The 16,945-nt window shown below is 52.2% G+C and overlaps 1 protein-coding gene across 1 annotated transcript in view; it reads right to left on the bottom strand.

Annotated features, from left to right (window-relative positions):
• Positions 1–1,670: 1,670 nt before the first annotated feature.
• The window catches only part of Clcn6 (chloride voltage-gated channel 6), a 33,141-nt gene continuing 17,866 nt past the window's right edge, over positions 1,671–16,945 (bottom strand). Inside the window, exons 10-23 of the mRNA XM_057783495.1 lie at positions 16,621–16,753; positions 15,884–15,997; positions 15,458–15,624; positions 14,796–14,922; positions 11,705–11,831; positions 11,376–11,529; positions 11,121–11,280; positions 10,931–11,037; positions 9,935–10,121; positions 8,359–8,516; positions 8,042–8,198; positions 6,625–6,732; positions 6,411–6,536; positions 1,671–4,362 (exon numbers count right to left, since the gene is read on the bottom strand). Of these exons, the coding sequence (XP_057639478.1) occupies positions 4,282–4,362; positions 6,411–6,536; positions 6,625–6,732; positions 8,042–8,198; positions 8,359–8,516; positions 9,935–10,121; positions 10,931–11,037; positions 11,121–11,280; positions 11,376–11,529; positions 11,705–11,831; positions 14,796–14,922; positions 15,458–15,624; positions 15,884–15,997; positions 16,621–16,753 (1,906 nt within the window). The 3' untranslated portion in view covers positions 1,671–4,281. The remainder of the gene's footprint in view (positions 4,363–6,410; positions 6,537–6,624; positions 6,733–8,041; positions 8,199–8,358; positions 8,517–9,934; positions 10,122–10,930; positions 11,038–11,120; positions 11,281–11,375; positions 11,530–11,704; positions 11,832–14,795; positions 14,923–15,457; positions 15,625–15,883; positions 15,998–16,620; positions 16,754–16,945) is intronic.

The following is a 16,945-nucleotide window of genomic DNA, read 5'->3' as shown; positions in this document are numbered from 1 at the left end:
CAGCTGAGTGCAGGGAAGGACGGGTTACAGGTTCAAATGCTCTGTGAAATACCACACTGGGGCGTCTAGATCCATCATCTGTGTCCATCAGTGCCAGAGATCAAACTCAGGGAGCCAAATGCATTTATAATACAGTCATGGCTTCCCTACCCCGGGACTGTGGCGCCTGGATTGTACACTGCACGCAGGTGATAGCCACCAGGAGACAGCTTATTAATTTACTCATTTTTGGTCTCACTATGTAGCCTTGGCTGGCCTCAAACTCAGGGAGCTCTGCTTGCCTCTGCCTGGCTGCACTAGGACAGGACACCAGGTTTCTTTTCAACAAGGGAGGACTGCTATTTTCTCACCCGTTTCCCTGGGCACACACCTCAGATTCCCACACCGACACCCCCTTCACCCACACACTCACCTCCAACCCGGGATGCCACCCTCCGGTGCTCCCTGCATCCTACCTATTCAACCTAAGTGGGGACACCGCTTCTTCCCTGAAGTCCCAGGAAACAAGTGACATCACAGGTGCATCTTCTAACTCCAATAGGACACAGTTCTCTGTGTGTGTGCTCGTGTCCCAATCCGTGCTGGGCACATTGTACAGAAATGGGGAGAGGAAGCCAAGTAGTAAGTGCACACGTGGGTAGGTGGGTAGGCAGGTATCTGTGAGTTCAAGGCCAGCCTGGTCTACAAATTGAGTTCCAGGACAGCCAGGGCTGTTACACAAACACCATCTCAAAAAAATCAACTAACCAAACAAGTAAACAGAATTAAAAAAAAAAAAAACCCTCTTATCTGGATCTCAAATCAGTAGGTGAAAAAGTGAAAAACAACAACAAAACCAACCAACAAGAAACAGTCGGTGGGGAACAACTTACAAGAACCAGCGTGAGACGGGAAAGCATCAGCCTGTACTTGGGAGTCCCAGTGCTAGGGAAAAGGAATGGGCTGCTGGGGGTGCCTTCCAGTGTTATGGCAACACAGGGTTGCCACTGAGTGGAAGGGACACAAAGGAACACGGTACAAAGTGCCCCTAGGACCTGGTGAAAGCCGAGGCAGAAGGGGCCTGGTGGGCGCTGTCTGTGACTAGAGGCAATGATAGCACAGTCACAGCGAGTGGTATTTCTTATAAAATAAGAGACAAGTGGACAAAGAGCAGACAGATGCGGGCACGTGCGCATGTGTACGTGCATTTGGACACACACACACACACGAGAGTGGTGAGGGCTTCCCCTCTTCCAGCTGCTATCAAGCTCCTGACTGTGGGCTGAGTCCTAAAGCAGGCAGGCAGAACAGACTGTCAGCTCTTGCCGTGGTGCGCTGGCAGAGAGAGAAGACCGACAGAGCAAAGGGCCAGTGTTCACAGGTGAGTCAAACCACAGAAGTGCCAGGTGCCGGGGAAGAGCCTTGACAGGTATGGGGACAGGAAGTTACAGGGTGGGGCCAGCAGATTGCCTTCTGGCTGGGCACGATGGCACACGTCCCTAATCCCACACTTGGAAAGTAGAGGACAGCTCAGGTCATCCTTCATGACAGTGAGTCTGAGGGTAGCCTGGGTTACACAGGGTCTGTCTCACAAAGAGACTGCCTTCCAGCACCCTAACTCTTCCCTACCTGAAAGGGGGAGGGAAAATGAAAGCCTAGGAAGAGAGCGCGGTGGAGACAAGGTCTACGGAGAAGGAGCAGACATTTTATTCTGACTTCGTAAAGTTACCACAGAACTTCCTCCTTCCAAAGGGTCAAATAAAAATAGAGTTTTACAAATTAAAAAAGATACAGTTCATCTCCACAGCGGACCCAGCTAATGTCACCACATAAACAGTGCAAACAGAAAGGCGGAAGCTGCAACTGGACAATCACCGAGGTCCATCGGAGCCAGGGCAACACTGCGTGTCAACACTGCAGGGCTGGCTTTTCCGGAAGCTTTCTTGTCACCAAGGTCTGCATCAAAATGTCACACGGCTGGCTGAATCAAGCTAACGTCCATTCCAGCTGGAACTGCTTAACCAAGGTCACATGCAGACAGCTCACACAACACCAAACTCCCACAGCAGGACCAGAGAGCCAAGTAATGCCCAGGTGCAGAAGGCAGGAAAACTGCCTCGATCCAACCTCAGACGGTCCCTCAGGGGTCCCTCCCTGGAGCTGTGGTGACAAGGTGCTGTGGCACTGGGGGGGTCACTGAACTGTGGCAGGTGAGATACTGTACCACTGGTTCCAAGGGGCAGCTGTGGGGAGGGGTCCTAGGCTTACCGCTCTAGTTTATAGGTGGAGAAGCTGTTGTCTTTGGGCTTTTCTGGATAGGCAGGTTGTGGGGAGGGACACAGGGGTGTCCTAGAGGGGCAGAGGGGCAGAGGGGCATGGGCTCCAGCTCCAGGGTTACACTGGCGGGGTGAGTCATCACACACGTGGGATGAACAGAATGCAGTGGGTCATCAGGGCTACCTCGGGGGCAAGTTGTGGACTCAGGTCCTCGGCAGGCTGCTATTCTGCAAACCCACAGGCTGGGAAGAAGATTCTGTAGTGTGTCAAACTTTTCTCTTGGTGTGGGCAACTGGTTTCCTTCCCGATAGAAGATACAGCAGGGCAGACACTCAAGTCAGTTGTAAAATGAAGCTGGCAGTTGGCCACACAGATCCCGGCTTAGAAGGGCTATTTTCCAACCAGTTTCAATCCCCACCCCCACCTCACAGGCCAGAATCTGGAGAACAGATTGTTCTGGTAAAAAGATAAGTAAATGGGGAAAACGGAGGGCCAGGGTCACAATCAGACGACAAGACCCAATGTAAGCCCCGACTGAGGTCATGGAACAATTCCTCACATGTTGATCAGAAGACTCTGCCAGGCCCAGAGACCCTGATGCTAGAAGCCAGACCCTGGCACAAATGCCCTCCAGCAACTTCCATGATTTAAAAAGTATCTTAATGCACCAGGTAGTGGTAGTGCACATCTATAATCCTAGCATTCAGAGGCAGAGGCAGGTGGATCTCTGAGTTTGAGGCCAGTCTGGTCTACAGAGCGAGTTCCAGACAGCCAGGACTACACAGAGGAACCCTGTCTCAAAAAACCAAAAAAGAGAAAAAAAACAGTATCTAATGCAAATCAAAGTCCCATGGTATCCAAGGACAGCCACCACAGGGGCCCGAGGGTGCCAGAAAGTGAATTCTGATGTTCCCTGAGGTACCACCCAGAGAGGACCAGCAGCCGTGAGGCACAAGGGGCAAGAGCATCCACTCCCTCCCCAGCCCCAGTCCAGCAGCTGCAAAAGCTCCTCTCCAAGTCCTCAGGAAGAGGGCTGAGCAGGGAGTGGCGTGGGAAGCCAGGAGTGAGCAGTGACCAAGAGAGGAGCCACCAGCTTCCTCCTAAGGCCGTACCTTTGATTGGCCCTGGCTCAGGGCCGCCTGTTTGCCGGCTTGTAGAGCCATTCCAAATCCTCTAGGGCTTGGGGTAGCGGTTCTGTGGAGGGGGTTCCTCAATTTTGGTTAACTCTGGGAATGAGTCCAAGACACAGCTGGGGCTGCACCACCAGAAAGACAAAAATGAAGGCTTGGAAAGTCCAGTGGTTGGGGGAGGAATGGACTGAGAGTGGGCAGAGAGCACGGTACTGAAGACCGGGTGTAACGGGTGCTGGGACTACTGAATGCCTACAGCGAGGGGAGAAGGTGCTGTCCCCATGATGGGATTTAACGGCTCAAAGGCTGTTAGCTAGGGTTTTAGTGCTTCATGGGTCTGATCAGAACTGATTCTAAGGAGACCAAGTCACAGGGCAAGCACATGCCCACTCCCAGGAAACAGAATGAGAAGGCCAAAGGAGAGGCAGAGAGCTCTAGAGGATCTGAGGTCCCGGGCTTGATCCTATGCTTCCCTGAACATGGGGAACTGTTCTCAGGCCCAATTCCTGAATTCAGTAATGAACATGATATGCAAATAACACCCCCGATGTTTGCCTCTGCCCACCCTTCCTAGAAGGGTCTGGGCAACAGCTGGGTTCTCTGAGAAACAGCAACAGAGAAGCACCAAGTGCCTACCCAGGACCCAGCCTGACTTCTCCCTGATGTCTCTCCACGGGAGCCTGGGGAAGGAGAAACAGAAAATTCTTGCTGAGAAGTTAGTAAAACTCCAACTTTCTGCTCAACACATCACTGAAACCTTTGACCCCAATCCTCCAGGACTCCAGGCAAGTGGGTGACCGGGAGTCTTCATGCCAGCTATGGGGGCCAGTGTGTGAGCAGGCCACCTGCAGAGGCATCTCTGGGAGAGTGGGCTGGTGGCAACCAAGCTCAACTGTCAGAGGGTCTGGTAATGCTGCCGAAGCCGGGCCTGCAGGAACTCATACGTCAAGTTGTGTCGAGTGATGATCCCCACAATCTAGGGAGGGAGAAAACACCCAAGTCACTAGAGCGTACAACCCACATAAGGACATGTGTGAAAAGAACCGTCTCTGTCAATGTTCCCCAGGATGTAGACACAGAAAGACAACTGGGGCAGGACAGGGTTAGTGTGTCCATGGCACAGACTGCCTACTTTCAGAAGGCATGGGGACAGATAGAGCTGCACGAAAGGAACCAGTGAGGCCCTGCAAGGGGAGTGAAGTGGGAGCAGAGAAAGAAGGGGTGACTAAAAGGGGACCCTGTCCCTTTGGAAGGGACACCTGCTTTCTCTCAGCACAGATCTATGTGTGGTCCAGACCTTCTTCTATTGTTTTTGGCTTGGGTGGAGACAGTTTCATTTACAACATAGCCCAGGCTGACTTGAACGTACCATCTTCCTATGTGCTGTGCTGGAATTACAGGTGTGTGCTACAATGCCTAGCAGAACTAGCCATGTTTTATTTTGTATACTTGTTTATGAATAATTCTAGGCACACGCTCTATCACTGAGCTGCACCCCAAGGTATGCCATGTCCTACCTTAGGGTTTCTATTGCTGTGACAGAACACCATGGCCAAATTGGGGCGGAAAAGTTTATTTTAGCTACATCATTATAGTCTGTCACTGAGCACAGTCAAGACAGGAAGTCACACAGGGTAGGGACTTGGAGGCAGAAACTGATGCAGAGAACATGAGGATTGTTCTCTACTGGCTTGCTCCTCCTGACTCACTCAGCCTGTTCTGTGATAGCACACAGGACCACTAGCCCAGGGATGGCACCATCTACAATGGGCTAGGCCCTCTCACATCAGCCACTAATAAAATGTACTACGGTTTTGTCTATAGATCACTAGTATGGAGGCATTTTCTCAATTCAGAGTCCCTGTTCCCAAATGATTCCTCAAGTCAACATAAAACTGGCTGGCGTATATCCTTAACCAGGGCACATGCCTATAACAGCACACGACAGGCTGTGTCAAGAGGAAGGGAAGGATGGAGAGAAGGCAGGCGGTCCCATAAAGAGGTACCACTTCCTTACAGGGTCATTCTGGTGACATGTACTGAAGCTCAACTGGAAGAGGAGGGCATGGGCCACACAGCCATGAGGCCTGACTGTCACACAGGTGGGTGGAGCGTTGTAGTTCAATGGTAGAGTAACCTCCTAGTATGCCTAAGACAAAACAACAAGCAGCAGAGCCGAGCACCTACAGAAAACCCTCGTGAGGACCTCTAGGCACAGAGAACCCACACACAGGGAAGGTGACAGGGCAGCGACTTCAGCAGGGCAGGGGGCAGGGTTTATTTTTATTTGTTTTCTTATTTTACTACAATATAGTATGATAATGTAATAATAGCTATGTAATTAAAAAAAATTAAGTTGGGGACTAGAGAGATGGCTCAGAGGTTAAGAGCACTGGCTGCTCTTCCAGAGGTCTTGAGTTCAATTCCCAGCAACTATGTGGTGGCTCAAAACCATCTGTAATGAGATCTGGTGCCCTCTTCTGGCCTGCAGGCATACAAGCAGGCAAAACACTGCACACATAATAAATAAATAAATAAATAAATAAATAAATAAAATCTTTTTAAAAAGAAAAAAAGTTAAGTTGAGCTGACAAGCTGGCTCAGAGGGAAAACACGCTTACCATGCAAGTCTGGTGACCAGAGTTCGATTCCCAGCTACTGAAGGTGGAAGGAGAGAACCAGCTCCACAAAGCTGGGCTCACATCCACCACAAATACAATTAACTCGGAAAAGAAATGATGGGAGAGCCCACGAGAATAATCACTGGGTGTGCTACTTTTTAAAACCCTCTGAGAATTTCGCCTTAAATTCTATTAATGCTACAGATGCCCGGAAGAGGTAGGAGCAAGGAACACAGACTAGGGGGAGGTAAGAAGCCCTAGAGCTAAAACAAGAGCAGGCAATGGAGGAATGGAAGGTAGATCACAGGGCGCCCCCTGCTGGACCGATGCAACAGACAAGAGACAGGGTGGGTGGACAGAGCAGAGGCAGTCAGGGACACTGGTCTCCACCCAGATCACTCACCTCTCCCACCGCATTCACCACAGGCAGGTGGCGCAGGCCCATGGTTCTAAACAGGTTGAAAACTTGGGAAACATGGGTGTTGGGGGAGACAGTGAATGGTGAAGGGTTCATATATGGGGTGACATCCTGCAGAAGAGAAAGCAAGGATCACCCACAGCCTGGGATAAGCATGGGCATAGCACGTGGGACAGCCCCGAGGGACAGCCCTCCTCACCACAATCATCCGGGGATTCAGCAATGTGAGATCCAGGTCATGTATGTCCGGATACCGCGGGTAGTCCTCGGCCATCTCCGCATAAGAAAGGCGTGGCTGGCTGGCACTCTGCAATTCCAACCAAGATACACAGCAGCCTTGCAACACAACAGCCGCCAGGAGGGTCACTCTGACAGTCCCTCCCCAGTTCTGCTAGCTAGTGTCTTCCAGTAACAGGGGCCACAGCGGGTGCTAAGGACAGACACCCTGATAGCAAAGCAGGTCCTAACAGATGAGAAAACTGCTAATAGGGTTATGGGCTGAGTGTGTCCCCACAGACAGAGACAACCTGTAAACCTATCAGCTGTCTTTACTGGAAACAGTTTCTCCTGATGTGCTTACAATGAACTCACACTGGACTAGGGCGAATTCCAGCATCAGGTATCCCTACAGAATGGGGATAAGAAGAGGAAGAGGGAGTGGAAGGGGGAGCCCCGCGCATGCACAGAAGTCAAACTGAAGTGGTGTTTGCAGGCAGCAAGGCCAGGAGTTGACAGCACCAAAGGGAATGGAGGAGGCCGGGAAGGCCCCTCTCCTAAGGCCTTCAGAGAGCTGCGCCACACGCTCTCAGTCTGGTACTTATGGTCTTGAACTAAGATAAATCCTGCTTCAAGCTACCAGGCTGATGGCAGTTGGATGCAGCGGCTATACAGTAGGGTCCCATGGGGTGCTATCACCACCCCTCGATCTCACTGCTGTTGTCACAGGGCAGGGAGGTCAGTGCAAGGGCTCACAGGACAGCAGAGGAGTCACAGTGCCGGTTGGCTATTGTCCTCAGTGGGCCCCGCTCCCTAACTCCACTCTGCCTTCACCTGGCTCATAGCTGGCTCCACTATGGGGGAGTCCCAGAATCTATCTGCTTTAGTAGCCAGGCAAAGTACTTCAGGACCCAAGCTTGGTTGCCACTCCAACTTCCTTGTCTCTAAGGTCCCCACGGTTTTCTCTACCCATGCAAACCAGGCTGGTCACCCACACTCCACCCAGGCCCCTGCCAGGGTAACAGCTCTTCTGTAGGCTTAGCAGACCACAGAGGGGCTCAGGGGGCTACATGGTAGAAACCCCAACTCCCAACATCGGCAGAGTCACTCTGGAAGCCAGGGCTCTGGGGGACTTGCTCAGCCTCCTGCTGAAAAGAAGGTGTGAAGGGCATGGACTTGGGTGCCATGGGGATACCCTAAAAACCAAATGAAAGAGAGAAGGTGGCTACAGCAGAGCTGGCAGGGGAGGAGGTACCTGTCTTCCACTAGGAAAGCGGGACAACAGGAGTCAACTAGTTCTCACCTCCCTCACCTGGGGGCTCACACAGACCACCTCTCCCTCAACAACAGGGCCTGCCCATCAAATTCCTGCCTTGCAGGACACCAGGGCCCAGACTTACAGATTGACTTTCCGAATAACACACTCCTCGGACAAGCAGGGTGACGAGCTGCGAGCGCAGGACGAGGCCATGGAAGGTCAGCGGGCGGAAGCGCTCCTCCATGGTCCAGTCTTCACTCGGGGACTGGTCAGGGTATAGGTTGGGGTAGGGAGTGTATCTGTTACACAAAAACCAGATGCTGCCTCGTATCCCTCAGCAGGGTCACGTCTGCCACAGCCTCGTCACCTTCCCATGATCCCCAGCAAGCTCAAGGGCTCACTCTCACCCACTGGGTGCAGAGTGCTCCACCCCAAGGCTGCAGAGTGCGAGGACCTCACCTCCTCTCCAGCATCTGCTGCAGTAGATCCTCCTTCTCTGCGGGCTCCTCTGAGGCCACATGCTCATCGCACACATTTCGAAGCTCGCTGGAAGGGTAGGATTTCATGGACTGGCCCCGCTTGCGCTGCTCACCGGCACGAGTGAGGATACTGGATTTCTGTGGATGGGGTGTGGGGACAATGAGTCCTTACAGGACAGGGATGGTGGTGCTGGGCACACAAACACAGGAGCACCCACGGGATGATGGAAAAGAGCACTTTCCATGGAGCTCAGCAAGCCTTTCAGAGGTGCAGGTCAGCCAGTCCTTGGATTGAATACAAAACTGATAGGGAAGCCTCTACCACTGCACTACAGCCCCAACTCTGCCCAGCCCAAGGTGTAGTGATATGGAAGCAGCCTCTGGGTGTCTGTTTCCATAGGACCAGACCCGGAGGGCTTTGACCTCACAGATGGATGAAGAGGAGAAGCTGGGGTCTGGCTGGGGGAAGTAGGGTCACATGTATATGCATGCATGTCTGTCTGGTTCTCGGGGCCATATCTTGCCCTGGCTCCTTCCTGTACTCGTCTGTCTGCTTCCTCCCCACCATGCTGTTGCTATTTCCCCTGCACATCTTCCTGACCCTGACGGACAGAAAGACATCTCAAAAGGAGTCCTTCGAAGTGGTTTATTTATTGTTTTGTTTTTTTGAGACAGGGTTTCTCTGTGTAGTCCTGATTGTTCAGGAACTTGCTCTGTAGACCAGGCTGGCCTTGAACTCAGAGAACTGCCTGCCTCTGCCTCCTGCGTGCTGGGATCGCAGGCGTGTGCCACCACCGCCCGGCCTTTCTAGTGGTTTTATGCCAGACATTTTGTCAGTGATGCAAAGTTATCTACTGTACCCAACCTCATGGCTTTGCTGGCCTAAGACTCCACCTTCTCTCATTTGTAGAGGCACCCCTCAATTCTGCAGAGGGAAAACAACTTTCCTCTTACAGCCTCTTGGAGGGACTGTCAATGTGTGTCTGCCCTTCCCAAAGACAGCAAAGGCAATGAAGGCCACATAGTCTCCATGAGGGATGGGCCTGGGCTGTGACCTCAAGCTACCCAAGGGCAGAGACCAGCCAGTGCCCCATTCCTCTGGGTACCCCAATGGCATTAGGAGGCCAGTATCTGCATCCCTAGAGCCCAGAGCTATGTCTACAGCTTCTAGTCAATTTCTTTCTCATTCTGTCTGTGGTTTATTGAGACAGGGTTTCTCTAGGTACCCCAGGCTGGCCTGGAGCTCTCAGGGATCCTCCTGCCTAGGCCCCCATTTTCCTAAGTAGGTCAGAGTCCATTTGTGTCAGCAACTCTAGAACCCTCCCAGATGCTTGCATATGGTAAATAATTAACACCAAGCCTGCTGGCTTTAAAAGGGGGCCCACCCACCTACTTCCTGCTGCCCACTGGGTCACACAGGAGGGTGCTACAGACTTTCCCTAGACTGACAGAGTCCGCGTCCACTACAGCTTCAGAGGCAGTATTACATAGTATGAGTGTTAGGCCACATGGTCCTTCCTCACTGGCCTTCCCTTTGGGGCCATTTTTTTTTTTACCTTGAACTTAATGTTGTTGCTGATGAGCTGATTGCCCTTCATGAACTCCTTCTCGTTGCCCCGGTTCTCCGTGACCACTGGGAAGGCATGGTGGACGGTGGTGCGCAGGATGCTCACCAGAGACTGGATACGCGTATGTGGGTAGACATACGTCAGGTTGGGCTCCATGATGTCACTGGCTCTCAGCCTGTACAGGAGGAAGCTGTAACAGCCTCAAAGAGACACCACCACCAGGGACAGGCTGGACTGGGCAGTGCTGCTTCTCCATCTCCACTTGGATCACTGAAGCCTGTCTTCCTCAAATTCCCACCACCATGCCTACTACACTGCTCCCCACTGTGTCATGATATGGGGTCACTGTTACCTCTCCACGAAGCCCTTCCGCTTTCCCAAGGGTTGGCCACCACTCCTTGAAACGCCACATCACATGCCACGTATCACTGCTAGTATCTAATTATCTAGACCAGGACGACAAGCCAGAGCTCATGGCTGTAGTGACAGCACTGTGGGGCTGACAGGCTCACAATGCTGAAAATGCTTGCTGCAGGAAAGGCTGCTGACCTGCATTAGCTCATTAGGCCTGCCCGATACCCAGATAAGCGATCGGAAACACCTGTGGACGTCCCAGTCGAGACACTGTGGTGCTTGGTGGGGTGTGTGGGTAGGCTGGTGCCACTGCCAGGACTTTGTACAGTCTCAGTGTGGACATCTAGCCAAGTAAAAGCTTGATCCTGTTCGCACAATTTACTTGGCCAGGACACTAAGGAGCCAAAAACTCACAAAGCAGCCTTGCCTCCAGGTCCCACCACGCTACCCAGCCTGCTCTCCAGACCCCTAACCAACTCAAGCTGCTCAACATCCCCAAACACACAGGGGACGTGAATGTGCCTTCTTCTAATCTGAGCAATGTGAGTTACCGTTACCCACCCTGAGAGGCTCTATAGCCCTGAGCTTAGAGACTCTGGTGCAAAGATGGATGAAGTGGCCAGCTCTTACTTGTCCATCTCCACCTCTGTCTCCCACTCCAGAAGAGGCACGCCACGCAGGCCCACGTGGATGTCATAAATGCCCTTATTGAAAAAGTCCCCCGTCCACTTGGCCACCTGGAAAACAGAGCAGACACCTGAAGACAGCCCTTGAGCTGAGCCTGGCCTGAAGCCCGCCAGCAGCTGGGGGAAGTGCTCACCATCAGAGTGATCATAATGGGAAGCCCGTATGTGATTTCATTGGTAGACTCGATCAGGATGACTGTGAGACTGATGGTCATTCTCACAACCCCACCCAAGAAAGCTGCTGCACCAATTAGGGCAAAGGTCCCAGAATAGATGTGGCCCAGTCCAATGTAGCTGGTAAGAGAAAACAGAACCAGGCTTAGACTCACACTGGTGGTGTGCGACCACACTTGTAAATGGGAGCACACATACACTCATTACCACACTACCTTTTCAGGATGTTGGCAACTAAACGTCCAAAAGCTGCTCCACACAGCAGGGAAGGCACGAAGAGGCCGCTGGGGACAGAAGTGCCAAAAGTCCAGCATGCCATCAGGAAATAGAGGGTGAAGAACAAGGCCAAGGTGATGGGGCTGAAAGTCCCTGCAGGGGAGAGCAGACCGAGTCATACTAGTAGATGCCTGCACAGGCCCAGAAGTCTGCAGTGGGTCCCCCCAGGTCCTCTGCACCCCAGCCTAGTCACACCATCCAACACTGGGCTGCCGTTACAGAGGAAAGCCCTGCACAGGAGCTGACACCCGCAGCACCTGACACTCACCGTCCTGATGGAAGAGCTGCAGGATGGCAGACTCCTGGGAGTTGAAGAAGAGTGTGGCCATGTCATTGTACGTATCATTGGGACAGAAAAACGTCTTGATGGTAGAATTCACATCTTCTGATGTGGCCTAAAGAGGGGGATCAAAAAGTCAATAAAAGGCACCTGACCGGGACATACAAGTCTTCAGTGCCATTTCCTATGAAGTCAAGATGTCGGGCTGGAGAGATGGCTCAGAGGCTAAGAGCACAAGCTGCTCTTCCAGAGGTTGAGTTCAACTCCCAGCAATCACATGGTGACTGGACAGCTCTACCTACGGGAAGAGCTGGGGTCTAGCCGGAGGAGGTAGGTATCCATCTATGCATGGACGTTGGATGGCTACTACGAGGCTCGGCTCGTGTACTCTGAACGTGGAGTGAAATAAGCAGGGTGAGGGTGAAGGCCTTGCTCATCCACACCTTTTTTTTTTTTTTTTTTTTTGAGACAGGGTTTCTATGTGTAGTCCTGGCTGTCTTAGAACTCAATATGTAGACCAGGCTGGCCTTGAACTCAGAGATCCACCTGCCTCTACTGCCCAACAACACTTTTTAAAAAGTATTTGTGGTCGGGCAGTGGTGGCGCACGCCTTTAATTCCAGCACTCGGGAGGCAGAGGCAGGTGGATCTCTGTGAGTTTGAGGCCAGCCTGGTCTAGAAGAGCTAGTTCCAGGACAGGAACCAAAAGAAGCTACAGAGAAACCCTGTCTCGAAAAATCCAAAAAAAAAAAGTATTTGTGTATGTCTGTGTCTGTGTGAGTGTAGGTGGAGGTCACATGACATTGAGCTGGGGTCTTATTCTGCGCTGCACATGCCTGATGCCCCCACTTCCTGTACGCACCTCCCATCTTGCTGGAGCAGCACTAGCACTACAGACACCAGCTGCATACAGCTTTTCTATGGTCATGGGGATCTGAACCCAGGGTCCTGAACTTGTATGGCAAGTGCCATACCCGCTCAGCCACCTCCTCGGCCTCATCCACACGTGTCACTAAGCACAATAACACATCCGGGGTCACTACAGACTTGGTTTCCTCCTTAGTGCAGATTCTGAGCTAAGAGCTCAGAATGAGAGCCCCAGGGACTGTGGGGTGTTGATGCACATGAGAGAAAAGTGGCTGGCCAGGTCGTCACTCGACTTAAAGCCCCAACTTTGGTTCCAAATAAAGAAAAAAATGCTTTATTCTGGATTTTCTGCAAAAGAAACCAACCGCAACATGCAGCCTGGCAGCAACACCATGATCCTGGCCACCTTCCCTCCAGTGCCATAAAAGAACACAACCAAACAAGGAAGAAAAGACTCTTTCCTAATGCCGCAGGCTTCACATTCTTGACACCCTGTGTCAGCACGGCATCTAGTGCCACCCGACTTAGGAGCAGAGGCAGGGCATCTGCAGACGGACAGTCCTGATTTCTGGTTGGTGCTGAGCAGTGGCTGGGCTTCACCTCACTGCTGTCCCTGTGGACATGGACATTAAGGATACAGGATCACCCGAATTCTACTTCACTAATGATGCTGCAGAGATGCCACGTGTGAACACTGTAGCACTGGAGAATGGTGTCTATAATCCTAGCAGGTGAACCCAGCCAGGCAATACAGCAGGATGTGGACTATACTAGGAGGTAGGACAGCACCCCCTGTTGGCAGAGAGGCATGAGTGGAAGGGAACAGTGGACACTTTTGGCTATGACTTTAACGGACACATTCAGGGTTTCCCAAACCATGTCTGGAGGGATGTCAGTCCCAGAGGTTCTCTGGAAAAGATACGAGATCAGCTGCACTGCTGAGAGACCACCTGCCGGCCAGCAGAGAACAGACCACAAGACCAGATTGTTTCAAAACTAACTCTGCCACTCTCTAAAGACCCTGGGGAGCTCTTTTATTTTGGAAACTTAGCTTTTCCTCATCTATAAAATGAAATAATACCTTCCCCTTCATGCTGCATGTTACCAGCTGAGGGATATTGGTCAAGACCTCACTTTGCCTCTGTTTTCTCACCTGAAAACTGGGGATACTATCACCAGCCAGCACAGTGAACAAGAATAAAGGCGCGAGTGCTGTCAGGACACGTGGAGACCCGAGACACGGAGCGCACGGGCTTCACTAGTACTTGCTGACCCGCCACGGGCCCCAGGAGTCCTCCAGTCAAGAGGACACTTCACTCTAGGACAGCCACCCGCTTCTCATTTCAGTTCTCGCTTGAGCACAGAACGTCTTTTGTTTGTCTTATTATTAGCAATTCTATAACAAAATACATTTTGAGAAGCTTGGTCTCACAAATAAAATGTCAGCCCACTTCCTCTACGCTGCCAATCACACAAAGCCTGTGTGGTACCTCTTGTCCCAGGCATCTGAAAGGTCACCCTTTGCTTGGGTGCTGCTGCCAGGGCCAGATGAGACCCTTGCCTGTCATGGGCCTCTCATCTAAAACACCCTAGGGCTTCACAAACTGCTTCCTGGGCACTGAAGAGTCAGCCTTCCCAGACAGGCTCCCAGGGGCTCCGAGAGCTCCGGGCCGCAACTGAGAAACAAAAAGAAAGAGTTCACAGACGTTCAGCAGCTTCCGCCTTGGTGACCAGGCCACATGCTGCCTCCTGGATCATCAGAGTGGACCAAAACACGAAAGTAGCGTGCACTCCCATGACCCCCGAAGGCTGCAAAGGACAAGTGTAGAGTGGGACGATGCCAAGGAAAGCAGCCACGCAAGAGCCAGACGCCGGGAGGGGTGTCAGCATCACCCCACAAGTGACTCTTGTGTCACTGAGGCAAGGTGGTGGGTGTCATGGCCCTAGGCCAGTGTGTTCCTGCAGGCCTGAAGAGGGACGAGCGGAAAGGGGTCTGTAGAAGTGAAGAGTTAGCTACTGAGCAAGGTTCCCATGAGTGTGGTTCCCTAGAGAGTGGCCAGAATTTTTGACAATGTAGAAAAGACAAGGCAATTGTGCACATCCTCCCAGCTAAAGGACCACGGCACATTCAGCTGCAGGCATGGAACAGCATGGCTCCAAAGAGACGCACGTTTCTGGAGAGAGGATGAAGGCACCACGTTTGCTGGGGTTACCTGTAGCTGGAACGAGCCATTACCAGTTTGACTCGCAGAAGACAGCTGTCGGCATTCTCCTAACACCATGGAGGCCACGAACACCAGCACAGTGGTCACCAGGGACACCAACAGGCTCTCTAAGACTCTGGAAAGCAGAGCACAGCTGTCACAATTCAATCAAAAGATGTCTAGGCTTGAGCACGCACAACCACCCTATCTGCCCAACACCCCTCTCCCAACAGGGCAAGCCTGGCAGCCCTGGTGAGGGCACATGCATCCAGAATTCACTCCAGACTTGCTCCATCTAGCTAGCTGCAATAAAGGGCAGGCAGCGGAAGCAGGGAGCTGCTGCACACACATCACTTTTCTCTAAGGAGCTAAATGGCTTCTCTTCTCTAAGTCCAGGGCAAGGGCAACCCACGACAGACAGGTCTACAGCGGACTTGCTGACCCTCCTGACCATGTGTTAGCAGCAGGCAGAAGAGGGTGAATCACCCAGTAACTGAGATGTAAACTCGGTGGCAGCTTCTCTGGCCTTCATAGGGCATATAGGGCATATTTATGAGCCTGTTTATAGGCTTAGTCTGGGAGGAGAAACCGAATATGAGAAGCAGGGACTGTTCACAGGGCCATCTTCCTTGGGAGAGATGGCCTGCCCACAAGGGGCTCACTGTAGGTACCTGACGAGCTTAGGTTTCGGGTGCACGTTGCGCATACGGTACTTTGCAAGCCTCTTGTTCAGACAGTTGAATGTGGCTCCCAGCAGGCCCCCAATGACCCCCATCACGACGAAGAAACCCAAATCCATAGCTGTCCAGAGGTGACATTTTTTATCAGAGTCAGAGCACTGAGAGAAGGGGGAAGGGAGGGAGAAAGAAAAACCAGAGTGGCCATGAGAACAGGAAGGGAGAGGAACAGAGACAGGAACAAGAACAGAAAGCCTCGCTTCCCTGCTGAGGGTTCAGGCTGCCCAGGCACACTGCTCATGGGAGCAGTTATGTGTGGGAACCATAGCCGTTCCAGGGGCCACCTACGCCTCTGATGTTTACTCCAGAGCAATTTTTATGGGTCACGTAAAGCATCCTGGGAGGAAGGATAAGCCATACCTTAAATTCACCAAAGTTCAGCAATCCGGGCAGCTGGAAAGAACCCCAGCTTCCAAACTGAATCCCAGAACGGAAGAAGTTGAGGGTGAAGGCGGCAGACATGGAACAGAAGAGCTAAAGGATGGGTAACAAAAAAGCGAGAACTCTGGTGACATCACCCTCTCTCCTCGACAGTCATCTTACAAGTATCTGCGTATGTGGCAGTCAAAGGACAACTTGCGGCAGTCAGTCCTCTCCTTCCACCATGGGAGTCCCAACACCAGCCTGGTGCAGCAGCAAGTGCCTCTACCCACTGAGAACATCTTGCCAGCCAGGGAGTCCTTTAAAACCCATCACTCCCCTTAAAGGGCAGAGATCTCTGTGAACCAGCATCAATCTGTCTGATGCTGAGCGCTCCCTACAGAACAGGCCCTACGCCCAAGAGGAAAGAGGCCACAACAGGTGACAAGATCAAGTCACAGTCCTGCCATTCCTCCCTCCCCAACAGAGACTTGCACATTCTCATGGCAGAAGTTCACAAAGACAGAATAGCAGCTGTCTGGCATGCAGTGTACAGTTGGGGGTGGGGTGGGCTCACAGCAAGAGCACAAAAGCCCACTGTTTGGAGGCTGTGGCTGCCACGACAGGGAAGTCCACAGAGTCAGCCTGCCAGCTCCAACAAAAGCACAGTTACATGCTCCAAGTGATGTCCAGGTACACTCTGGACTTGTGCTTGCGTCCACGGACAGGCTCCTTACCACTTTCCACGTGAGCCCCTGATTCCAGAAGGACGAGCCCTCCTCCAGACTAAACAAGGTGCCCCCTATAGGGGCCCCAAAAGCTGCAGCAACTCCAGCAGCTGCCCCCGCTGATACAAAGTCCCGCTTGTCTCTATGAGGAAGAGGAGGGGAGGGGGAGAGAATGTGCCTGTTTATTTAAGAAAGAGCCTTCAGAACATGTCTTTACCCATGAACCTTCTCCCCCACAAAAGAGCAAGGTCCTGGGCAGGCAGTCATAGCTGCCTGTGAGCCAAACACACCCCACAGGCTTGAGCTTGAAGGTGAGAAACTCTCCAGTGTGTTC

The sequence above is a fragment of the Chionomys nivalis genome, chromosome 11 (genome assembly GCF_950005125.1).
Source record: "Chionomys nivalis chromosome 11, mChiNiv1.1, whole genome shotgun sequence".
Classification (NCBI taxonomy): domain Eukaryota; kingdom Metazoa; phylum Chordata; class Mammalia; order Rodentia; family Cricetidae; genus Chionomys; species Chionomys nivalis.
This window is presented reverse-complemented; position numbering and strand designations above follow the sequence as displayed.